Raw genomic sequence first — 26,943 nt, forward strand, 5'->3', positions numbered from 1 at the left:
ATCGCTTGTATGGCCCAGTTCCTCTCTTCCCCCCCCCAAGCCAGATCACCAAGCCACAAAAGTTGGGGATTGTTGAAGTAAGGGATTGTCTACCTCTCCCCACACCTGCCTAACATCTCTCTCTCTCTGCCCTTTGGGTTGCCTTACACTCTGCTACCTCTATTGGCCATGCTAGTCTGTGCTTGCTTTCCAAATTGCATGCAACCTTCTTGCAAGGCTTTGGAAGGCAGGTATATGCAAGAAGGCCTCAGCTGAAAGAATGACTTGGCAAAAAGAAGACAATGAAGATCGGCAGGGGGCAGCAAGGCTGGCAGGGTCAGTGAGCACAGGAAGAAGAGACCTGCAGGGCTCAGCACACGATGGCTGAAAGGGGAAAAAATGAGGAGATATATTTAAGGGCAGGCAGGCTGCCAAGCACCTGCATATTAATCACATGACAGCAGGGGTACTGCAATAGCTGCAACTTTGGGGACTGGGCATAACTACCACTTATTCATCATCGTAATAATCTTAAAGGGTCACTGAGTGAATGGTCATCGATCAAGGACTCTGTATTCTGATGCAGATTGTCAGTTAAAATTAAAATAGTAATGGGGGACTTTAACTACCCTGACATCAACTGGGAGACAAACTCTGCACCAAGTAGAAGATCAAACAGATTCCTGACAAACTTAGCAGACAACTTTGTCTCCCAAAAAGTAGAGAAGGGAACTAGGGGATTAGCCATTTTGGATCTAATTCTCACTAACAGAGATGAAATGATAGGTGTTGAAACCATAGGAACCTTGAGAGGAAATGATCATGCAATATTGGAATTCAACATTATGGAAGCACAAGCACTAGAACACAATCAAACTAGAATTTTGGACTTCAAGAGAGCTAATTTCAATAAACTTAGAGAGGGTTTGGGAAGGATTCCATGGATGAGAATCCTCCAGGGGAAAACAACTCAAGAAGCTTGGAAAATTTTGAAAAGTGAGATAATAAAAGCCCAGTCTAGCACAAAGAAGAAAAATAACAGCTCTCAAAAGAAACCAGCATGGCGGCACAAAGAACTCTCTGATAAATTGAAAGATAAAAAGGACAGGTATAGAAAGTGGAAAGAGGGACACATAACTAAGTCAGAATATCAGCAAATAGCCCGAGCCTGCAAAGGTGAAGTGAAGAAAGCTAAGGCTCAAAATGAACTAAGGCTTGCGACTAAAGTCAAAAATAACAAAAAAAAAAGCTTCTTTCAACATGTAAAAAACAAGGAAAAAATGAAGGAAACAATTGGTCCATTAGTGGGGGAAAGTGGCAAGAAGGTGACAAGCAACAGGAAGAAAGCAGAACTATTTAACTCATTTTTTGCATCTGTCTTTACACAAAGGGAAAAAGCATACACAAAGGGAAAAAGCAGACTAACCTATCAAAAATAGTGCCATAAAAAACAGTATAGAAACACAAGTTAAGATAGGCAAGAAAATGGTAAGTGAGCACTTGTCCAGCCTAGACGAGTTCAAATCACCAGGACCAGATGGATTACATCCCAAGGTTCTCAAGGAACTGGCAGATGTGATCTCAGAACCACTGAACTATATTTTTCAAAAATCCTGGAGCACTGGGGAACTACCAGAGGACTGGAAAAGAGCTGATGTAATTCCCACCTTCAAAAAGGGGGAAAAAATGGATCCAGGAAATTACAGACTTATCAGCCTGACCTCAATACCTGGGAAGATTCTGGAAAAGATAATCAAACAATGAATCAGCGAATACCTACAGGCAAACAAAGTCATTACTAAAAGCCAACACGGATTTGTCAAAAACAGATCATGCCAGACAAACCTTATTGCATTCTTTGACCAAGTGACAAAATTAGTGGACCAGAGGAATGCTGTGGATATAATTTACTTGGACTTCAGTAAGGTATTTGACAAAGTAGATCACAACCTACTACTTGATAATGCGGGTTAGACAGTATCACCACCAGATGGATTCATAGCTGGCTGACCTGCCGTACTCAGCGTGTGCTCCTCAATGGAACCACATCTACATGGAGGGAAGTGTGTAGTGGGGTGCCCCGTGGCTCTGTTCTGGGCCCAGTGCTCTTCAACATCTTCATCAATGATTTGGACGAGGGGATAGATGGGGAACTCATCAAATTTGCAGATGACACCAAGCTGGCAGGAATAGCCAACACTCCAGAAGACAGGCTTAGGATACAGGAGGATCTGGACAGACTTGAACACTAGGCACCATCTAACAAAATGAAATTCAATGGTGAAAAAAGTAAGGTTCTACATTTAGCCAAGAAAAACCAAATGCACAGGGGGTACCTTGCTCAATAGTAGTAACTGTGAGAGGGACCTCGGAGTCCTAGTGGACAGTCATCTAAATATGAGCCAGCAGTGTGCTGCAGCTGCCAAAAAGGCCAACACATTGCTAGGCTGCATTAACAGAAGGATAGAATCAAGATCACGTGAAGTATTAATACCACTCTACAATGCCTTGGTAAGGCCACACTTGGAATACTGCATCCAGTTTTGGTCACCACGATGTAAAAAAGATGTTGAGAGTCTAGAAAGAGTACAGAGAAGAGCAACAAAGATGATTTGGGAACTGGAAGTTAAAACATATAAGGAAAGGTTGATGGAATTGGGTATGTCTAGTTTAATGAAGAGAAGGATGAGGGGGGACATGATAGCAGTGTTCCAATATCTCAGGGGCTGCCACAGAGAAGAGGGAGTCAAGCTATTCTCCAAAGCGCCTGAAGGCAGGACAAGAAGCAATGGATGGAAACTAATCAAAGAGAGAAGCAACCTAGAACTAAGGAGAAACTTCCTGACAGTTAGAACAATTAACCAGTGGAACAACCTGCCTCCAGAAGCGGTGAATGCTCCAACACTGGAAGTTTTTAAGAAGAAACTGGACAGCCATTTGTCCGAAATGGTATAGGATTACCTGCCTGAGCAGGGGGTTGGACTTGATGACCTCCAAGGTCCCTTCCAACTTTATTATTATTATTAGAGAGCACAAAACTAGTAAGTGCTACCTGCTTGTAAAATGTCTAGAGGATCAAATTTGCAACCACAATTGAGCCCAAAATCTGTTCTAAGTGAGACAATTGTTAAGTGAGTTTTGCCCCACCTTACAATCTTCCTTGCCACAGTTGTTACGTGACTCACTGCACTTGTTCAAGTTAGTAACATGGTTGTTAAGTGAATCTGGCTTCCCCCTTGACTTTGTTTGTCAGTTTGCAGGTGATCACATGACCGAGGGACACTGATCATGTGACTATGGGGATGCTGCAATGGTTGTAAGTGTGAAAAACAGTCATAAGCCACTTTTTCCAGTGCAACTGTAACTTTAAATAGTCACTAAACCAACTTGCAAGCCGAGGACTACCTGTATTTCTTGGGAGCATGGATCAGACAGAGAAGCTTTCTGCCCTCGTCAGTACAGGTTGTCTTCATTTAGTGGCTAGAATTAAGACTTGGTTGTTAAGTGAAGCAGTTGCTAAGTAAAACTGCAACTGAGTTTATTACCTCACTTCAGTTTTTCTGACCTAAAAATGCGAGGACTGGTCATAAAAGTTACTTTTTCATTATTGTGATAACTGCACACGGTCACCAATTGAGTCCCTAAACAAGGATTACCTGTTCAAGCAGTTATTATATAATATCACTATGACTTTTGAAGCTCAAGAACTTATAGACTTATGTGGTATTATGTTTGCTTCTACTTGATGACCCATTTTAAACTCATGACAAATCCCTCTTTAAAAATAATTTATACACAGTAATTACATATCTATAGTGTCAGCTTCTTTGCCTATTTATTGTTTCACTACAGTAACTGAGACTGTTATCCCAGAGCAGTTGTGCAATCATAATCTGCTCCAGTGCAATCAGTTGTATGGGAGCAAGCTTTTAGACATTGGGATAACTATGTCGTCATTTTTCCATGTTCCCCATGTTTTGGTGTTTAATATATTTTAAGGAAATTAAAATAATCTCCAAAATCATAAAGAAGTTTCAACTTTCCATTCCTGCTCAAATTTATACTATTGAATAAAAAGACAATCATGCACACATTATGAAATCAGTTCATGAAATATATTAAATGATTCAAATAAATAAAATAGGTAGTGATGAAGTAGTGTACATCTTAGAGAACTGTGCTAAAGGATCAAAGAGCATCAATCACACATTAATAAACAGATATTTAAGAAAGAAATTGTTTCAATCAATCCTGTGCCAGACAAATGTCATGACCTCAGGTCTTAACTTTCCAGAGGCTGTGGTCCACAATACGGTGGAAGAATCATCCTTCCTTCTAACATATACTGTAAAAAGTGTGTATGCTAAAGGGTCTGCATTGAATCTGCATTCACCTGAGTATCAACTGTGCTATTTCTGATGAAGCTCAAAAATTGCCATGGAGGTGGGTCACAGTTTCTGGTTTAAGGTATGACATGGGACTTTGACAGAATGGAAGCTATTTGGTCTTGCTGATAGTCACATGTTTTTCTGAATTAAATATGGAAGGATCCATTTCGGTGTAAAACAATCCTCCCCAAACTCATCATCTGGATCACATTCACCTGCTTTTTCTCCTTCTTAAAAACATTAGAAACCTAACCAAACTAATATATATATATATACATATATATATATATATATATATATATATATATATATATATATATTGCAACATTTTTGAAGACTCAAACTTCAAATACCCAACTGTGGGGTTTTAACTGCTCTAAGAATTTTGCTCTTTCCTTTTAAGAGACACTAGACTTTGCAAGCTATCCTAAAACTTCAAGCTGTCCTTCAAGTAACATATAACATGTTATTCACCAACTGTATTTTTATCTTCTTTCTTCTCATTACTTCATCCTTCTATTCTAAACTCTTCACCTCTCCCATCTGACAAACTTCCCCCTTCCCCCAAACAAGGAAAAAGCCAAGTTTCAATCTCATAGAAGCAAGTGAAATACAAGGGTACTAATTCACCTTTCACATATCCACCAAATGACATAGTACAAACAGAATACAGATTCAAGGAAACACTGTACAGAGGATGAAGTAAAATACCACAATTATCCCATCCCAGCAAAGCTATCGCTTAGCCTATTCACTCACTAGACCCCACATTCTTCCTTAGTCCACCAGCTACCCACTAGTGCGTGATGCATCTTCATTGGGATGGAGTTCATTCTCAAAATGTTTATCCATGCAGATATGCTTCAAGCCAGGCATCTCCAGAGACCTTAAGAGATCTGTAAGACAGTGTACAGTTCTTTCATTATACAGAGAGGGGACACAGAGATGTATCACAATATGCGCCTTCCCAATCTTTCAATATCTTTGTTACCCCCTTACATTTTTTTGATTGCCACCTCTGTGCACATTGATCTGTATACATGGAGAGTCTTTTCCCACTGCAATTGGATGAGGGAAAATTTCCACTCGTGGCACAATGATTGCTTCCCAAATGTGAAGGAACAGGCATTCTGACCATCATTTCCCAAGGACAATTCTAGTTTTGCCCTGATCTTACCTAACCACTAAGGTAATGTGAGAATATATGTTGTTTTTCATTCCCATCAGAAGCATAGCTGGAGGATGCAAAGAACCAAATTCCAAATTCTGGAATTTCTTGTTCTGGTAAGTCATTTGTTTTAAATCATGCTTTAAAGATGATTTGTTACAATAAGACTTCAAGATCATATAGCCATTACTATTTAATTGATTTATGGTGCTATTATCAGGTATCTACTGCCTAGCAAAACTCCAGATTTCAAGAAGTTGCCTTTATTATGAACCTCACAATAAAACATGGGCCAGGTGTCCTTGATCTGTCCCCACTATATAGACCAGGGGTAGTCAACCTTTTTATACCTACCGCCCACTTTTGTATCTGTTAGTAGTAAAATTTTCTAACTGCCCATCGGATCCATAGTAATGGTGATTTATAAAGTAGGGAAGTAACTTTATAAAATTTATAAAACAGAGTTACAGCAAGTTAAAGCACATAATAACAATTATTTACCAAATACTTTATGTTGGACTTTTGCTAAGTTTAGCAGAATAAATCTTTATAAAGCAACTTACTGTAGTTAAATCTATCTTTTTAGTTATACTTTGCGTACACAGAAGCATAAGTCTGATGAAATTACATTTAATTAATTAAATTATTAATGAGATCCCTGAGGCTGATGCTGCGAAACTAAATACTGGATATCTGGCTCAATTTTTGTAAGGAACAAACGAAGATCTCCTCTTTCGGAAATATTCAGGCGGTTTCTTTCTTTGGTCATAATATGATTAACAGCACTAAAGCCTGATTCCACAAGATATGAGGTAGAGAAAGGTATCAATAAACTGAATATCATTTTCCACATATTTGGATATAAGACAGGCATTTTTTTACTTTGCCATAGGTTTTCATATCAAATTTATGTTTACTTTCTTCATCATATCTAATTTCTAACAGTTCTTCTTGGCAAGTTGTATCAGCCTCTTCAATATTTGCGGTAAAAGGATTTTTCATCCAGTCATACACCTTCAATTTCAAAATATCTTCAAATCGTTTTTCCATATCCAATTTAAGTTCATTGAGGTGGCTATTGAATCTGTCAATATCCTCTGGAGTTACATCATCTTTTATAGATGATAATTCAGGAAACCGATGAAATTCTCTCTTCAATAGATTATAACGTAATAGTTCAAGTTTGTCAATAAATAATGATACAATACTTTGGCAACCTATAAGAGTTTTATTAGCTCCTTGAAGCTGCAAATTGAGATCATGAAATCTCTTGAAAATATTTGCCAAATAAAAGGCATCATTTTTTACTGTTTTTAACTGTCGACACAGATTGGTCTCATTATTACTTTCAAAAAATTGTATGACACTATCATATAATGCTACAAAACGAGCCAAAGATGTACCCTTTGACAGCCACCGAACTTCTGTGTGCAAAAGTAACGTAATAAAATCTTCATTATTGTCCTGGCAAAGCTGTCCAAACATTCTATCATTTTTTGAATTGTATTTGATCTTGTTTATGGCTCGAATTATTATAGTTAATGATGAATGGAGACTTGTACTTAGATGTTTTCCTACAAGATGTTGTCTGTGCACCACACAATGAATACATAAAACATTTGGCACTTCTTCCTTCAAATAAGCAACAAATCCACGATAGCGACCTACCATTGATGGTGCTCCATCAGTAGCGCATGCAACAATATTATTCAAAGGAATATTATTTTTTGTAAAGTATGATTTCACAGTATTAAAAAGAGATAATCCTCTTGTATCTGTAATGAGATTTATTGCGAATAGCATTTCTTCTCGTAATGTATTGTTTTCATCAAAATAACGTACATATGTCATCAATAAAGCATTATTATCTGCAATGGTAGACTCGTCCAATTGCATGGAAAATGAAGAGTTTTGGAGAATACTTATCAGTTTTTTTTCAACATTAACTGTCATTTCTTCAATTCGTTGCTTTACTGTGCTATCGCTTAGGGGCAACGTTTTTAAAATTTCAGGTATATCCTGATGCATTACTGTTGAGATAAATTCTTTTATAGAGGGTATTATTACAGTTTCTCCAATATTATAGCTTTTACCACTTTTTGCAATTAATTGTGAAATGCAATAAGCGGCAATTAATCCATCTTCGTTCGCTGCATGTTGTTTCTTAAATGATGCAACGATTGTTGAATGATTTTGAAATTTTTTATATATTTCCTGAAAATATTCAGTGGGCTTGTTCTTATCATTTGGATGCTTTGTAGAAAGATGTTCTCGCAATCGACTTGACTTCATTGCCTCATTGGATAATGTTTTATGACACAATAAACACATTGGATGTTGTTTATTTACAACAGATTCTATGAAACCCATCTTCAGATACTCTGGCAAATAGCCATGAGCGTATTTCTTTTTTTGAGACATGGACTCACAATATTTTGTTTGAGGCTGTAGGCACGTGCTCACTCTCACAAATCTAACTGTGTACTGACCAGTGCGACCACAAACAAAAGACCCTGCGCCATGTATCATCGTCTGCGCATGCCTCTCATGCATCGTGGATTGGGTTTGGGGGAGCGCCGGCTACCAGCTCTGCTTGTCTGTTACAGCTGGGTGGTGTGTGGGGAGATGCGCGAGCTATTCTGAAACAAGGCTCTTTTTGCAGTCGCACTATAGCGCCATTTAGTTTCACTTACGTAACGTGAACTAAACTTATGCGCGGGCGATACAAATAGTATATTTTCAGAAATTTAAATTGTCACGGGGAATTTTATGAAAACCTAATGAAAACGTTTTTAAATAATGCTATGAATTTTTTTTAAAAGTCAATTAAATAAAAAAAAAGGAAAGTGTTTCAGTATCGGACAAAACCCCTACCGCCCACCATGAAAGCTGGAACGCCCACTAGTGGGCAGTAGGGACCAGGTTGACTACCACTGAATAGACCATGTCCTTGAGACATCAATTTAGCTTTGATCAGTTATCTGTTTAGCTACTTCAGCTGATTAACTGTTTACCCGAGCCAATTACTCTGTTTTTGATCATAAAATTCTTGCCATATTTACCGCGGAATGTCTCCAAAGGCTGTAAGGAGGGGCTTGCTCTGATAGGGAATACCATACTTGGCACAGAGGGATTTCACAAGAGGAGCCACTTTACTATAGTTGTGGCGAGGCATTGTGGGGAAAAGGCTGTAGAAAAATAAAAAAGTAAGTTTGTTTTTTTAAAAAATAAAGTTGATTAAAAGATTTAAAGACAACATAAGAACTAAACACAAACTAATAAAGAAAAAAGAAAGAAAAAGAAAGAAGAGCTCCCAATTTCTTTTGCAGCAAATATAGGTACAATTTCACAACACTACAAAGAAGTCATTTTTTTAATTATCCAATTTTTTTTCTAATAATCAAAACCACAAATCATAATGCATTTCTCCCATTTTATGCAAAAGATCTATAAGAGGTTTCCAGTCAGCCATAAATGTAGATGCTGTGGTTTTTTTTCCTAATTAATGAAGTTAATTTAGCCTATCTCCACAGGTTTCATCATCTTCATCAGCCTTTCATCCACAGTGGGTAGTGACTAGCCTTTCAATTTTGGGGCATATAATAATCTCATTGCTGTTGTCAAATATCTGACAAAATGCACTAACTAAAACCTCTCTAGGGATATTCCTCCATATACCACATCTGTAATTTATTCTATAAATTTTATTTATTTCTGCCTCCCTATTGTCCTCTTCCAGATCCATAAAAAATGTGAAAACTTGAAGTTATTCTGTAATATTTTCACTGGAATGTCCGGATAGCTAAAAATCTTAAACAGAATTCTTTCTCTCTTAATTCCATTAGACAAATTATTCAATTTGTTTGTGTTGAACTTTTGATTGTCTAAAATTTCCACTTAGTTATTAATCTGTTTTATATCTCCATATATTTTTAACACCAGCTTTCATCTCCTAACTTTAGAAAAATTTCATCCATTTTTTTCAAAAGCATCCATTTTATTTCCCATCTGATAAAATGTATTCTCTGTTGAAAAAAATTCTGAAGTATATTTTCTGTAGTTGCTGGCTGTTCTAGTGCACCCCTTCTGCCCTTTGTTGCCATTTTTCTAGTAGCCATTTTTTCAGAAAATGTCCCAAGCAGATAAAATAAAGAGACAAACCATTTTGTCTTTTCCCCCTTTGTTTTTCCTTCCTTTATTTTCTTCTTTCAGCCATTTTCATTTCAACCACAACAAACATCATATTGGCAACTTAACCTCTTAGTCTGTGTCTTTACCTTATATTTTGTTCTGTAGAATCCCCCAACTCTATGCATTCTTTAAAGATAGCAAACATTCATGTGCCAAGCTATTCTCCTTAACTGACTTAGTGGAGAATGTATTAAAGCACTTTCATCAAAAATAAAAATAAGATTTTTTTTTAAAAAAGATTGTGTTTTTGTCCACTTAAAAACTTTCTTACATCTTTGCTTAATTAAGCTTCTTGCAAATAGTTCTTGAACATTTAAATAAAAATCTGCCTTGGTTTTTTAATAATCTCAAATGAAGATTAAACACACTGCAAGGAGTTTTATCTTTGCCAGAGACATTTATAATTAATTATAAAGTAATGTTACCTTAAGGATTTTACTTACTGGTGTTCAATCTGGAAATTCAGATGACCAGTGAACCAGTCATTGAAAAATGACTGATCCACATTGCATGTTGCGTGGAGCTGAGGAAAACAAAGAAATAATATTTTTTCCTTGTTTCACAAACTTATACAATATTTCCATTCTGAAACCATACTAATTTTTATTCCAGTGGAACATCTGAGCAAAATAACTAACTGGAGATCTGGATCTGTTTTATCTCTCACTAGCATTATTTGGTTCCACAAAAGCTAGGTCTGTATTTTGCTATTATTTGCATTTATTCATTTACTTAAAATATTTTACCGCCCCCCAGCTTACCAGATTGCATGAATTGAATTATATTGGGACAATATAAGATTCAAACCTTTCTCCTACCCACAATTTGGCATCAGTTTCCCAAATTATTCTATGCTCAGTCTCGAAAATCAACGCTTTGAACAAGAGGAAATAGACTTACCTGGGTAGATACCCAGTCCATGTTTGTGTCATAGTCAATATTCATTGGAATGTGATTCATTTGTGAAACCCAGATAAACCAAGCTGCTTCCAGAAATCTGCAAAATCCAATATAGTGTCAAATTATTTTTTTTTTGCTAGGCACCCTTTCAAATAGTACTACAGAAGTAGTTGAACATTGACTTCCGCTTCTGGTTCACGGCAGGCTCAGCCATACGAAGAGCTGTCGCTCTTTTCTCTGCCGGTAGACCCTTATGCAGGTCTTAAATCGCCCTGGAGGGGCGACACCGTCGAGGAGGCTTTTGCTCAGCTGTGGTGGAGCTGCGGCTCCCCCTGCAGGCCGAGCTAACTCTGTAGGGCCGACGGAGAAGAAGATCGGCCAGTAAAATGGCCGATCACTTTGCTGTACCAGCTGAAGTCAGAAAATGATCTAAGCATAAAGAACCACCGTGGTGAATCCAGGTGATACCTTTCCTCCTCTCTCTGTCCTGACTATTTGCCTGTTAAAAGTTTTTTGATCACTTCCCTGGCTTAAGAGAGCAGCTTTTGTCTATTTGGGAAAGAAAGCTTTAAAAGAACTAAAATAGTTAAAGCTTTATTGACTACTTTATTTTTTTGGATACTTAGGGGCTCTGAAAAAAATAAAAAATAAATGTTATATTTCTTTTTACCTCATCTATTATACTAGAGATACCTTTCTATTTCCCAAAAGAGATACTTTTTTAAAAAACAAATTTTATTGTTTTTTTAATTCTTAAGACAAAGTGCTCGAGACATACCGTGGTGCTGGGGTAATCAAAAATCCAAAGACAAAACATATACAAATAATTCGAACAGTACATCAAATATTCCCTCTCTATTTCCCTCAAATAGCTTAATATATTTAAAATAATTTATTTCTAACTTAAATTTCTATTTATCCTAAACCTGTTTTAGAGCTTTGTACAATTACAATACCATAATCAAATTTAACTTTAAATAACCACATTATCAATTCAGGTATCCCTTCCAAATACATCCTAATTCCTTAATTTTATCATAAATCTTATTTATTTCTTCTTCCACTACTATCTCCCGATTAAAATAAAATATTGATCTATCCTATACATGTCTAATCCATCCATCAATCAATTTCTTTAAACTGACAAAGTAATATCAACCTTAAATCATTTAAATCCATTAGACAAGGTTCTGATTTCAAACATAATAACGTCCATATTATCAAACACCTCATCTTATTAAAATAACATTCAATTAATTATTAGTTCAATCCCAATCTAAAACACCTCTTCAGTTTTCTTCATTCCATTACATAATAATTTTCATACAAATAAACCTATAATTCCCAAAAATACATTCTTACTCTGTTTAATATATATATTCTAATAATCACTCATTTTTCTTACTTCTAACTCAAAAACTTAGTTCTTAAATCAATCCATAGTTCTAAAATGCCTTAAATCCAGTTATAATTTTAAGTTTCTCTTTTCAATATTATTCTAGGCTTCTTTTTATGCCAAGCAGGTTTCCACAACAGAGCTTCTCTTTCAGCTGCTGGGTCTCTCTTTGTTGCTTGTAGTAGCATTTGAGACAGTAAGAAGCCTCCTGTCTTCCGCGTTGGACCTGTTTCTCTTATCCTTGGTGCCTCGCTGTTTTATAGGTTTAAATCTCAATCTTTGCTTTTTCTGATCATCAAAAATATAAATAAGATGCTTGTAAGGTAAAATAAGTTCCTCTATAGTCTCAATGAAGTCATCTTTTAGTATATTTTGGTTTGGAGAATAGTCAAATGTTGTCTAAGAGTCAGTTTTAAGATTTGAAGGAGAGTTTCTAGCTCTTAGTTCTGTAGTAATCTCTTTCATTGTAGCAAATTCCTCTTTAATCTCCCTTAGTTCCTCTTCTGGTATGTTTTGGTTTGTAGAATAATCAAATGTGTTCTGAAAGTCAGTTTGAGAGATTGGGGTAGAACTGGCTCTTTGTTCTGTAGTAATCCCTTTCCTTATGGCACATATTTCTTCCGTAACCTCATAAATCTTTTCCAATATGAGCTTGCAATTTAAGTGAGAGTAAATGTTCTCCATTTTAAAAGTGATTATAGAAGATCCTTTCTTTCTTTATTATTTTTAATGCAAACTATAGTTAAACAGTGTCTACCCCCTCAGTTCCCACAGCTGCATCAGCTTATCTTTTCCAGGAATAGTTTGAAGGTCAGGTCCTTCTCTCCAAAGAATAATAAGAATAATCCACAGATGCAATATTAACTTTTCACCACTAGATGTCCTCAATAAGTAAAAAAACTTTTCCAGACACCTGTTTTTTTCCCTTTTTCTATCTTTTAAAGGAAAGAGTGGAGAAAGAAATAATCTTCCAATATAAAATAATAATACAGTTCAAAAAAGCATTTTTTTCTGTATCCCAAGATGAATGAATGTAAAATGTAGTCTTTAAAATTTTTTGTTCTCAGCGCCTTTCTTCCCACACATACAAAAACTGCTTTTTCCAAATGGGGAAATAATTCCAACTAAGCTTTTACAGGCAATAAAAAAACCCAAATAGGGCAAAGAGAGGGGCAAAGGTCTCACCCGGATCCTTCGCGGTGGGTCTAATACGCTTAGCTGTAATTGTGACTTCGGCTGATGCAGCAGGGTAATCGGCCATCTTGCAGGATGATCTTTGCTCTGTTGGCCCTAAGGAATTAGCAAGCCTCCTCCTCAGTGGTCGCCCCTCCAGGGTGACTTTCCACCCACTAGGGGGTCTACCGATGAAGAAAACCCAGCCGGACTGGAGACGAATCCCCAGACACAACTAGTGTCGCTGCGTACTGGAACCGGAAGTCCCGAAAGAGAGAAATTATCTATCTGGAAGAAAGAGTTTACAGTCCACTGTACTTTCCTTTGAAATGGAGGAATCTTATCCACAGCTTGATTATGAACTTATACTGAAAAAGATTTTGGAAACTACAAATTATATGAAAACTTATATTAAATCTTGGAGAAAAATCAGGGAACTACAAATTGACTATCAACCATCGGCTCAAACTATAGACCAAAGAATAACGGAGGAAGAACAGAATAACCCTAGAGAGGTTCCTACTCAACAAAATACACAACTGAATGAGGCAGAGGAACTGTACTTACAATTTAATCATGCATTTACATCAGGAAGAACTGTTGAAACTACTGAGCAAATTAATTCTATACAATCCTACTCATGACCTATGGAGAACATTGATGATCAAAGAATAACATTAACTGAGCTATTTGAAATAACAGAGCTTGACAGTCAGCTACAAGTTATTAAAATTGTGATAATGTGGACAATCAACTAGCAACTACAATAAAGAATAAAATTGACTATACTATTCAGATGATATTGGAAGAAAGAGGAGAGAACTTTGACTATTTTGATGTATTGGGAAATAGCTCTACTCAAATGTTGATGTTTGATGATACAGAGGTTTTATTATGGAAACCAGCTTGGTATAGAAAGCTAAAATGTGACTTAAAATTCCACTGAATGGGTTAAAAAGATTGTTGATGTTTGGATTGTTTTAATAACAAATGAAATAGGTGATTTTCTAAAAGGATATTTTTTTGTAACAATATTGGGTATTAGAGATGATAAGTAGTTGGAGGGGTAAATGTTACTTAATTGATTGATAGAATATATATTTAAAATAGACAGAAATGTGTTCTTTTGGACTGATATCTTCATTTAACCAAGATAACTATTTTGTAATAGAGGGAGAAGAGGAGGTATTTGTGATAAGAGAAGTAATAGGATTAATAAATGATGTATTAGTTTAAGCAATAGGTTATATAAAAAAAATGTAAGGATGTTGTTATTTGGGGTAATATATTTACTTTAGATAGAATCATTATGATAGGGAAAAGAGAAATGAGGGATGGCCGAAGTGCTAATATAAGCTTAATTGGAATATGGTAATTTTCAAAATAGTAAAGCTTAAAAACAGGATTTGGATTCTTATAATTAAAATGTGATTGATTGATTGGATTGAGCTTTTTTTTTTTTTTTTACAAATGTAATAATTTTAATTGGTAAAATAGTATGTGGGAAACAGAGAGGGAACTTCCAAGGAATTAATTTGTGTGATATATGTATGATTTTGTTTTAGGATAATTGATAGCCCAATCACCATGTTGTTTCTCAAGCACTTTTATGTAAAAATGGAAAAACCAATAAAATTTATTCATAAAAAAAGTAGTTGAACATTAAAGATGGAATGAAAGCAGTTTGTTATAATGAATACACATAAATTGTATGTTTGACTTTCCAAAATTTTTCAGTAAAGCTACTGAGCAATGTGCCCCTTGGAGTAAGATGTTCATCTGTCACCAGGGAGTCAGATGTCATCCATACATTGATAGTACTCCGCTGAATATTTTCATCCTTGACTGGCTGAATGACGTTGTCAAGATGTTCTCCCATTGCCTACAGGCTGTGGAAGTTTCAGGGGGGGGGGCAGAGTTAACCTCAACCCTAAAATGGTTGTGGATACATGGACTAATTCTGGGGATTTTCTGCCTGAGGTTCTGAATGGAGCTGAACTTCTCCAGATGTAACTAGTATACAATTTGGTGGGTATCCTGGACACTCAGCTCCTGCACAAAGAACAAGTTGTTAGTTGTTCTTTGTTGTTAGACTAGGAAGGCTTTTACACAGGTTTATCTTGTATACCAATTATGCCCATTTCTGCACCAGGAAGGCCTTCTCATAGTTATTTATGCCATAGCTGTCCTTGAAAACCACTTGGAAGTTTCCAATGGTACAAAATGTGGTCATATGGCACTTCTGTTTCATGGGTGGTATTTTATCAGTAGTTGATGATAATTATTTAATACAAAATTAAAGTTGGTGTTACCTGCTCAGCCAGTAGAATGCCATAAAAGTTTTAAATTCCATAATGGGTAAGTAGATAAGGATGACTCTGATCTGGTAAATGATAATCAAGGCTAGATCCTATTTCAGAAGAAACAGAGAAAAGATAGTATTTTCTATAAGTAATTCTATGCTACAATATTTCATATAAAATAAGCTCCCACTAGCAGGATAGGCTTTTGGAGAATGGGGAATAGGCAAAATAGTCCACACATGAACTATTTCACTCCAAGCATGGATGTAAATACAGCTGACTGGGGCAGAGTTGGCCAGTGGACATACCATGCTAGATCAGCTGCCCATCAGCCAAGGGAGAAAAATATGCTGGAAGTGGGAGGACAATGAGATGAAAAACACCAGCCCCCTCTCCCCCCAAACACTTGTCCTATCCAGATTTTGTTTCATCTGAAACTGGGAGTAACCAAAGTATTCTAGGTTTCTGTCAAACTGGAGCTGATCAAAGTAGCTGAACAGAATTTCCAAAACATGGTGACATGTAGAAGGTCTGAAACAAAACATGCTTTCCTCATTTGTGTATATCCCTAGGTAGGCATACTTACCACCCATTCTTTGCGTTTTATGGTAGAGTGGTATATGGAGACTTGGAAGAAGGGAACAATTAAAAGCGGTGCCACTACTGTTAAAGGAAAAGAAATATGCATCTCTTTAAAAACACGCATACTTGCTCTTCTGCCTTATTTCTTCTGACCAACTTATAATTGTTATATTGCATCCTATACTTTCTCCTTATTTGGTTTATACTTCTGGTCGTATTTCAGAACTATGTTCTTTTCATAGTTCAATTTAATGAATTCAAAAACTAATGTTTCAGTAGGCAATAAAGTACTTATTACTATATCTTCTCTCAAGCTTATCTTTTCCTGTTGTGATAATTCAACATCTTTAATTTCTCATATCAAATCAATCTTCATAAATCAGCATATAATTTGTCATCTTCTTACTCTCCATTTCTGATGTTACCTTTTGTCTTTATTTCCAAATTCTTATGACACGACACTATCAATTCTCATTTTCATCTTGGATCCCAACATATAAGTTTTCTCTGGTTATCTTATAGCTTTTGATTTGCAAATTCACTATTTTAGATGCTGGAACCTATAGCTCCGGTCTACAAATCAGGAGAGGCAGTGCAGTTACTGTAAATAATGGATATGTAGTATTTTTCTGTGACAGAGGTACTTACAGAAGAAGTACTTGTGTTGGTAATTGTAAGGCATGAACTTCTTTTTCTGCAATCCAAGCTATGAAGAAAGGAACATTAGCAGTTCATTCAAGCAACAGAGATTTATTTCCTCATGCTCCTTTCATAATTTATGTTAGTGTGACCCATGGACTGTGGGCAGCTGCCTAATGTGAGCAGGGCCAAAATGTTCAGATGTTGCGTGTTTGGAGGGGTAAAATGGATGCCTTAAATGTTGCAGAGGTTTACTGCACTTTTAAGACAACCTTTTTCTAAGTAATAAAGCTAAAATATTATTTTTGCTCCTAAAATCTTCCTAAGTCCACAATCTCATATTTTGTCTCTTGGAATGATACAACAGAGCCATCTGCTATGACTCCTGAAGCCTTCAGGCCAGGCAGTTACCTTGAATTGCACCCAGCCTACTGGAAGCCAGTATAGCTCATATAGCAATGATGCAATGCGAACCTACTGCTATTGTACCCATTGCTGCCTGTGCCACTACATTCTCTGAATCAGCTGCAACTAAGACAAATGAAGGTAGAATGGGTAACTTATATCCTACTAAGACTGAGTGGCTGTGGGTGTGTGCACTGCCCAGATCTGGAAATAATATTGCACTTTTTATCTTGTTTGGGGTATCATCTTACCCTTCATGGTTAGGATGCAATCTGAAGGTCTACCTGGACTTGGAGCTCCTGATCAAACAGCAGGTGCCAGCTGTGGCTAGGAAGGTCTTTGGAAAACTCCATTTGAGGCACCAATTGTGCTATTTCTTAAATCGGGGTGGTGGTGGGGGGAAGAACCTTCAGACAGTCACTTATGCCCTAGTCATTTCATAGCCTGACTACTCCAAAGCTATCTACATGGTGCTGCCGTTTAAGAATAGAGAAGATACTCCTTTAAGGCTCCTCAGCTGGCAGTTTTAATAATAATAATAATAAAGTTGGAAGGGACCTTGAAGGTCATCGAGTCCAACCCCCTGCCCAGACAGGAAACCCTACACCATTTTGGACAAATGGCTGTCCAGTCTCTTCTTAAAACTTCCAGTGTTGGAGCATTCACCGCTTCTGGAGGCAGGTTGTTCCACTGGTTAATTGTTCTAACTGTCAGGAAGTTTCTCAGTTCTAGGTTGCTTCTCTCCTTGATTAGTTTCCATCCATTGCTTCTTGTCCTGCCTTCAGGGACTTTGAAGAATAGCTTGACTCCCTCTTCTTTGTGGCAGCCCCTGAGATATTGGAACACTGCTATTATGTCCCCCCTCGTCCTTTTCTTCATTAAACTAGACATAACTAATTCCAGCAACCGTTCCTTATGTTTTAGCCTCCAATCCTCTTTGTTGCTCTTCTCTGTACTCTTTCTAGACTCTCAACATCTTTTTTACATTGTGGTGACCAAAACTGGATGCAGTATTCCAAGTGTGGCATTACCAAGGCATTGTAAAGTGGTATTAACACTTCATGTGATCTTGATTCTATCCCTGTTAATGCAGCCCAGCACTGTGTTGGCTTTTTTGGCAGCTGCAGCACACTGCTGGCTCATATTTAAGTGATTGTCCACTAGGAGTCCGAGGTCCCTCTCAGTTACTACTATAGTATAGGTACCCTGTATACTATACCTGTACATTTGATTTTTCTTGCCTAAATATAGAACCTTACTTTTTTCACCATTGAATTTCATTTTGTTAGATAGCACCGTGTTCAGTGATCCAGAATGTGGCAGCATAAGCAGTAATGGGCTTGCCTTGGTATGCCCATGTAACACCTCTGCTTTGCAAGCTGCACTGCTTGCTGGTTTGCTTCTGAGTGTGATTCAAAGTGCTGGTTATTACCTATAAAGCCCTACATAGCATAAGGCCTGGCTACCTGAGGGACCACCTGTCTCCTATAATATCTGCCCAGTCAATTTGGCATGTTCCAGGTTCCTTCAAATAAGCAATGTCACTTTTCAGAACTCTGGAAGTCTGTCTTCTCTGTAGCAGAGGTTGCCTTCTGGAATGGGGCTTCCCCTCAAGATATGGATGGCCCCTACTCTGCTGTTGCTAAGAAGGGTTATTGATGATGTGGCTCTTTACCCAGGCCTTCGGTGAGGGAGACCTCTCACTTCATTGCACTTGACATTTTTATCTTTATTTTATTGTTTTATTTATTTTACTGTAATTTGTTGGAATATTGTGAGCTGCCCAGAGTCCTTGAGAATTAGGTGGCATAGAAGTTTAATACCTCATGAACACGATCATCATGAAGAGAGACAAAAAAGACAGATTTGTAACTAAAAGTTGCAGCCTTATGCACGCAATATCTCAAACTCTATCTTTGTGACCAATCCTTGCATTTACAACTTTTGCAGGTCTATAAAGCAAAGGAAAACTGAAGCAAGATCATAAGCACGACTTCAGTTTTACTTAGTGACCATTCTGTTTAACAATCAGGTGGCTGGCTCCAATAGTGGTCACTAAACAAAGACTACCTACAAATATTAAAACCTAAAGGAAAGCTGAAGTAAGATCCTAAATACAGTTGTGGTCTCACTTAGCAACCAATTGTGGTTGCTAAATGAGGACTACCCGTAACAATAAATAAAAAAAGACCCAGTAAAAGTAAATCAAACAAATTAGGTTTAAAAGAAAAAGTAAAAACAACAAAATGGTTTAGCAAATAGAAAACACAGATAATGAAGATTTATTGCCTTCGGTGACTTCTATTGGCTCTTCTAAAGTTGCTTTTCAACAATGTGCCTTCCACAAATGTACCTCTCTAGCTAGTTTCTTCCCTAGGGCAAACGCAATGGGATGCATGTTGAGATCGGGATCTTTACGAAAGCAGTTCGGTTTGGCATGATGCTGGAAATGCAAATTATTCCACCAACCAGCTGGAAATCCCTAGAAGAAAGGAGATGGAAGAACAAAGCAGACGTTAACCTCGTAGGATGACAAAAAGGAAAGCTTCCCTAAAGGTCAGGACACTTACTTTCAGTAGACTCAAGACGATCCTATGGGCAAGATGGTTCAACTTGGATGTTTTAAAGACTGAAAGATGACCCAAATCATGTTGGAGCCAGGACAATTGGACCTGAAAAAAAATACTTTTTAAAAAATGAAGTTAATTTCATATCCTGTACAATTCAGAACTAAATCAATACATTAAACACATTTCAGGGAGATATTCATGTTAAATAAAATAAGATTTTGTAAACCTGCAATCTTTAATCTGTTGAAAAGAGATCTGGAACCTAATCGGCCCCTGTCTAGGGATTGCATTTGGACCATGGACTGTCTATTTAACGGCCAGGATTGCTGTCACTAAGGGATGTAGTCACATGACATTGCATTTTACAATTGAATCACTTTACGAATGGAAATTCCGGACCCATTTAGCAAAGTTAATCAACTTCTAATTTGATTTTGACTTCAAAACAGTAACCAGGTGCCAACTATATTGCCGTTAAATTGCAAAGCTGTATGAAAATATCCCAGATGCTAAGACTTTATGTCATGTGACATAAAGAATAATGCTGCTGCAGTACAAAAAACTCCCTCCCAAATCTAGTGTTATTGCAGTTATTTATCTTGTGTCTCACTTTAGTGAAATGTGTGAAATACTTTAAATCCTTTAAGAAATATATAGAAAAAGATATTAATTCTTATTACATGACAAGGTCCATACCATACCTGAGCAATAGTAAAAAATGCAACACCCGTGAAGAATGATATTGAAGATGTGCCAAAATACCAGGCTGTCAACCAAGCACTGATATCGAACAATATAATATGAAGAAAAATCAGACCGAAAAACAAGAGATTTGGTGTCAGAAGTCCCATTTTTTCAATGGTGGACCGCAACTCCCTGAAGTCTTTGGCAAGCAATTGCTGTGGAAAACCCAACAAGTAGTCATTCCAGTTGAAAAAAATCACTTCGTCCCATAATCATATATTACATGGCTGCAAATAATAATATGAAATGTCAGCTACAAAATGTGATTCCCCAGGCTTTTAATTTGTATTGTTTTAGATTTTGACAACCACCTTGATGCTGCCTAGTTTGTATGGTATTTTTATTTCATTTTGTATTGTATTATATTATACTGCATTGTATATAATTACTACTCCCAGAATTCAGAGCCACAACCCAAGAAATACTGGATAGTACCTAGTTGCAGAAAGCCAAGGCAAATAATTTGACTGCAGTCTTACTCGGTTCTCATTCCTCTTATTTAATCTTTAAAAACAGGTCATCACATAGAAAGTACTCAGTGACAGAGTTTATTTATATAGCCACCCATCTCACACAAATGACTTTGGATGGCTTACAGGATTAAAAACAAACAACATCCCCAAACATAACTCTCTCCCCTGCTCAAGGATGAATGGTTAACTGTTAACCATCAATAGCAGCTCAGCTCATCTTCCCTCTGATCTAAATATCTTTGGGAACAGCCAGGTCTTCAGTATGTTGTGAAGGCTAACAGGTCATCCAAATATTGGGGGGGGGGGAGGGAGAGGGAGAGGCATAGCGTTCCACAGGACAGGTACTGTCATTGAAAAGGCACAAGTCTAGGATCCAACAAGATGATATTGCTTAATAGAAAAGCACCCAGAACATGCCCTTTTTACTAGATCTGAGGCAGAAACAATAGGAGAAAGGATACTACCTTATGCAATGGAGGGCTTTACAGATGATGATCAATATCTTGAATTGTACCTGAAAGCTTAAGGGGGACTAGTGTAGTTCTCAGAGCAGCTGTGTTTCATAGGCATAACACTAAAGAAAGGAGAAAACCTGCCCATTTCGGATTAGCTGCGGCGTCCAGATACTCTTCAAAGGCAGCCTGATGTACAATCAGGCAAAGAAAAAAGGGTGAGGTATATTAGCTTTATCATATTTTGTTTCATGTGAACAGGACTGATGGTCTCCCATCCACTAATCCCTGTTTATCAGTACTACATAGAAGTAGTCCTCAGGTTACGACCATTCATTCAAGGATATTCAAAGTTACAAAGGCGCTGAATGAAGAGGCATATGACTGGTTTTCAAAGTGCTAGCCATGACAGCGCACTTGGGAACCAGTTTGCATTTATGACCTGTTGCAATGTTCTGCAGTCATGTGATCACCGTTTGTGACCTTCCCTACTAAGCAAAGTCAATGGGGAAGCAGGCAGGGAAGGTTGCAAGTTGATTGCTTAAGTCTCCTCTAATCACAGCCTTTCTTCACTCACTTACACCCACTTCTTGCCCTTCACTTGCATGTACCACACATCCTCTTTCCCTGGCCTCCCTGTGCTCATGCAGATGCACTCAGAATTCTGATTTTAATCTTCTCTGCACTGTAAAGTATTTTTTTTAAAATATAGAAATGTATCTGCATTCCTGATTCTGATGTCTTACACTCACATTTTTGCTGGGCTCAGAACTTGGTTGATCATGTGCCAGTTCCCCTATCAGCAATGAATTCAAATACTTGCTTGGTTGAGCCTTATTCAGATGAAATGCTGTGAATGCATCCTGTGAGAGAAAAGTTATATTAAGCAGAATGAGAAACACAGATTTAAATGAAAATGTGAAAAGTAGTCACAAAAAGGTTAAATTTAAAACAGTGGTATACATTTTCTGATTGCATCCAGAGTTTGAGCGGTAAGCTAGGAGTCATTATTCAAAAATTAGTACACAAAGTTTTGGTTTCATTCATATTAATTTGAATTAAAATGGTATAATCACTGGTATTTAATAATTTTTAATTAATTTTGGCTAAACTTTTCAGAGATCTTCAGAGACTGTATTCAAGGCTTTTGGGGACACATGGATCTCAACTTGTGCACCTCATTCTAAAACACGTCCTGCAGCGAAAGCATACATACATTCACTTTTAAGAAATCCTGACTGTTATGGTCATACATGTTTCAAAAAGGACTTGGAAGAACTGTGTTGGATCTCATTTAGTTTGCCACCATTTATTTAAGCTGGTTTGTTTTTTCCACTCACAAAAATACTAGTAGTTGTTTAAAGAGTCATGCTGACTTAATAAATCACCTCTTTAAAGCAGCCACAACTTTTTTTTAGCTTACACAGAAATCTGAAAATAATAAATCTCTTTTAATGAATTATAAAAAATGCTCTGTAACCACATCTTTCTTACTGTTTTTGCTCCATTACTTGGTATGTATGTGTGTATATTTATATATGTGTGTCTGTATCTAATTTGCTAATTTTAAGAAGTTCAGCCAAATTCTTCTATTGGTCAAATACTTTCCTATAAGCATATGTGATCATGGATCACTTGGACTCAAAAGCAAAAGACACTTTGAGCATACAGGACAGCAGATAGCATCTTTCTGCAATTCTTCCCATTATGCATTTACAATAATCTTTCTCATTATGAAGGTTATTATCAACTATATGTGTAAGATTGAGAGTATCTTGGCGACATTTTGACGAGGTCCCACTCGTCATCTTCAGGCTGGGGTCTTTGGCTTCATGCTTGTGCGAGCAAAGTGTGATCGGAGCTGCCGTCTCTCTCTATATATTGGTAGGGGTGTGTGGAGTGCTGGCTTAGTTGCTGTAGGTGGATTGGTTCGTTGTGTAGGAGCTATTGTTTGTGGATTGTTTGGCTGTTTCGTAACATCCTGAGTAGTTGAGGTGCTGGCTGTGTGCCCATTAGTCTTTTGTGTTGTAACGACTTGGGTAATGGGTTGTGTGATGACATCCTGAGATCTAGTGTAGTGATATCCTGAGTTCTGTATTGCACCATCCTGGCTGGTTGGCTGTGTTGTAACATCCTGAGCTTTGGCATTGTAGCCTCCTGAGTTCTGTGATACGATGTCCAGGGCTGAAGGCTATGAAGTAACATACCGGGCTTTGGTTTGGCTCCAAGTTTGCGGTCTAGCTCTGTGTTCATGGCATGTTCCATTTGCTTTGTGTGGGGGTTGGAGGGAGGTGCAGCAGCTGATGATGTCATTGTGGTTTCGCTTCTGGATGGTGGTTGCATTTCGTCTGAGGGATGGGTTTGGGCTTGGTGAGGGTGAATGGTGGTGGCGTACTGTGTTGTTCTGGGTCCGGTGTCAGTTTTCGTGGCTAGGACTCGTTTGTTGATTAGGGCTAGTTTTCAGATGTCTGGTAGGCGGGAGATATCATCACGTTTATTCATGTTGTGGGGGTGTTTTTCTATTTCGATGGCTTCCATAATTATTCTCTTGTTGTGGTGTTCAGTTTTGGAGATTAGTTTGGTTCCTTCAAAATCAATTTCATGTCCTGTAGCTTTAAGGTGCTGGAAGAGGGAGGAAGTTTTTTTCTTCTTTTCTGACTATGTTCTTGTGTTCTGCGATGCGTGCATTTATTCTCCTGTTAGTTTGTCCAATGTATGTGGCTGGGCAGATTTTGCATGGTATTTCATAGACTCCTTGGTTTTCTAGCTGGATCATGTCTTTGGAGTTTCTTAAGATGTTGGCTATTTTTTGGTCGGTGCCAAAGGCTGTCTTGATATTGTGTTTGTGGAGAATTTTGCTGATTTTATCTGTGGTGCCTTTGATGTAGGGGAGGAGGGCGATGTCGTTGTACTGTTCTATGTCTCGGTCCTTGGGGGGGGTGTTTCCCTTTGGATTAGGTTGGTAATAGTATTTATAACCGCTACTTAAATGCACAATCCCACCACCACCCTGCACAGATCAACTCCGAGGCCAAGACCCTCATCTCCAGAACCAAACGCCTAGCCGACAAAGACCACCTGAAAACTGAATTACACACTCTCACAAACGTATTAATCTCCAACGGATTCCAAAGAAATACTATTACCAACCTAATCCAAAGGGAAACAACCCCCAAGGACACATCAGCACTGTCATGTGAACATCTTGCTGATAAAGTATTTTCTATTAGAATTAAATCACATTGTGCTTTACAATCAAAGTTTCTTCATATAGCCAATACTTATAATTATACTTCTACCTCATGTATCATGTATTAGAAAATTAAAATATGTACTCTATGTAAATTTTAATCAAGCAGTCAAAAATACTTTATTAGTAAAATCTTCAAATGTGATCAAACCAGTCTTGACATTACAAATACTGGGCATCAATCTGGAGCTAAATAATTTAAAAATATTCCCTACAAACATCACACCCTAAGCCTAAGACATCACCTTACCCAAGACCATTTTTAAAATAAAAGTGATAATGGCATCTCTTACATTGTGATCATAAACATTTTTACTAAACCTTACTCCTAGATTTCAATGAATTTCATATTCATTATAGGTGCTGTGAAGCTAGATTCACTTTTTAAAACAGCAATGCTATTTAAAGAGTGATAACAGACTATACATTAAAATAAAAATTATAAAATAGCATTTTAATGAAGAGAGCTGACTCAAATAACTTGTCAAACTTGTCAAACACCAATTAGTAATTAGTTTATATATGAAACAAATTTTGCCAAGATGACACTAATCCTGGCTGGGAGACTATTTAAATAAACTTTTAAAAAGATTATACTGAGAAGGGAGAGATAGTTTAGAAACCACCCAAATTTGCAACTAGGGGGGAAACTGGTATGAAAAGTCCTGGTTATGAAAGCAAAACCACTTGTATCTCATATTCATATTAGTAAAGTTGGAAGGGACCTTGGAGGTCATCTAGTCCAACCCCCTGCTCGGGCAGGAAACCCTACACCATTTTGGACAAGTGGCTGTCCAGTCTCTTCTTAAAAACTTCCAGTGTTGGAGCATTTACTGCTTCTGGAGGCAAGCTGTTCCACTGATTAATTGTTCTCACTGTCAGGAAGTTTCTCCTTAGTTCTAGGTTGCTTCTCTCCTTGATTAGTTTCCACCCGTTGCTTCTTGTCCTGCCTTCAGGTGCTTTGGAAAATAGCTTAATTCCCTCTTCTTTATGGCAGCCCCTGAGATATTGGAATACTGCTATCATGTCCCCCCTTGTCCTTCTCTTCGTTAAACTAGACATACCCAATTCTAGCAACCGTTCCTTATATGTTTTAGCCTCCAGTCCCCTAATCATCTTTGTTGCTCTTCTCTGTACTCTTTCTAGAGTCTCAACATCTTTTTTGCATCGTGGTGACCAAAACTCTCTAAGGAATATTTCTGAGCACTATTCCTCAGTAAGGAACCGTTCCTAAAGGGAGCAACTTTATGAATCCTTGAATTTCCCAGTAAGCTCTGTTTTAATGAGGTCAGGGAGATAATCAAAATTCCTCTTTAAAATTTAAGTTTAATTTAGAAATTGAAAGAAATCTGTAAATTTCTTTAGAAGATAGGCTCAAGATCCAAAAAGATTGTATCAAGATCCCACGAAGTGATAGTACTGCTTTATTAGCATGACCGCACTTAGAATACTGCATCCAGTTCTGATCACCACCATACAGAAAAAATGCTGAGGCTCTAAAAGAGTGCAGGGAAGAGCAACGATGAGAAGGGGGCTGGAGGAAAAAAAACATAGGATGAACGTTTGCAGGAACTATGTACGTCTTCTAATCTAACAAAGAGAAGGATGAGGGATGACACGATAGCAGTCTTGCAATATTTGAGAGGCTGTCAGAAGGGGGGGGGGGGAACAACCTATTCTCCCAAGCACGTGAAGGCAGAAGAAGAAACAATAGATGGAAAGTACTCAAGGAGAGAACCAACCTAGACAAGAAGTAATAAACGGAAACTTATCAGAGAGAGATGTAACCGAGAATCAAAGAGAAATTTCCTGATAGTGAAAGCAACGGAACAGATCTTCCCTTGCTCAACTAGCATTCTGAGACGTAGCTGTACTCACCGTGGCATCCTGCCCAGCGTAGTGGGAAATCACCCTGAAGCCCCCCGGGTGCCGGTTGCAGAAGCTGCTGATGTCGTAGACCTTCCTGTCAATCACAAGCCACTTCTCCTTAAGATGAGGCTGAATCCGTCCCGTGCGCAGACCGATTTCTTCCCACGTGAAAAAACGGCGGGAACTGATTTCGCTCCCGTTCGCCTTTTTCTCTCCCGCTCCAACCTCCACCCCGGTATCCTGCAGCGGAGGAGCCATTTATCCCACAGGGTTAATTCCGCGCTTCTCCAACGGGGAGCTCCTCGACAAAAATCACAATTCCCGGACAAGGCAGCACGAGCAGCTCAGCAACAGAAAGATCGGGCACGCTCAATCAAACCTCCCTCGTTCTGGAACTCTCTCTTCGCCACTTGATTGGTCCGTCAAACTGTTAGGAAACACCATTGGCTCCGGCGCCACTT

At 37.7% G+C, this 26,943-nt stretch overlaps 1 protein-coding gene across 1 annotated transcript; it reads right to left on the reverse strand.

Moving 5' to 3' along the window:
- Nucleotides 1-4,080: 4,080 nt before the first annotated feature.
- Nucleotides 4,081-26,943, reverse strand: LOC120312437 (acyl-CoA (8-3)-desaturase-like). The gene is made up of 12 exons (XM_039353162.1): nt 26,492-26,943; nt 22,116-22,226; nt 20,396-20,593; nt 19,695-19,796; nt 19,478-19,606; nt 16,729-16,786; nt 16,085-16,161; nt 15,508-15,605; nt 10,627-10,723; nt 10,170-10,249; nt 8,598-8,723; nt 4,081-5,263 (listed from the first exon to the last, which is right to left on the reverse strand). The coding sequence occupies exons 1-12, from the start codon at nt 26,738-26,740 to the stop codon at nt 5,212-5,214; spliced, it is 1,377 nt and encodes a 458-aa protein (XP_039209096.1). The 5' UTR covers nt 26,741-26,943; the 3' UTR covers nt 4,081-5,211.

This window comes from Crotalus tigris, unplaced genomic scaffold (assembly GCF_016545835.1).
Source record: "Crotalus tigris isolate CLP2741 ecotype Arizona unplaced genomic scaffold, ASM1654583v1 scf7180000018504.2861643, whole genome shotgun sequence".
NCBI lineage: Eukaryota > Metazoa > Chordata > Lepidosauria > Squamata > Viperidae > Crotalus > Crotalus tigris.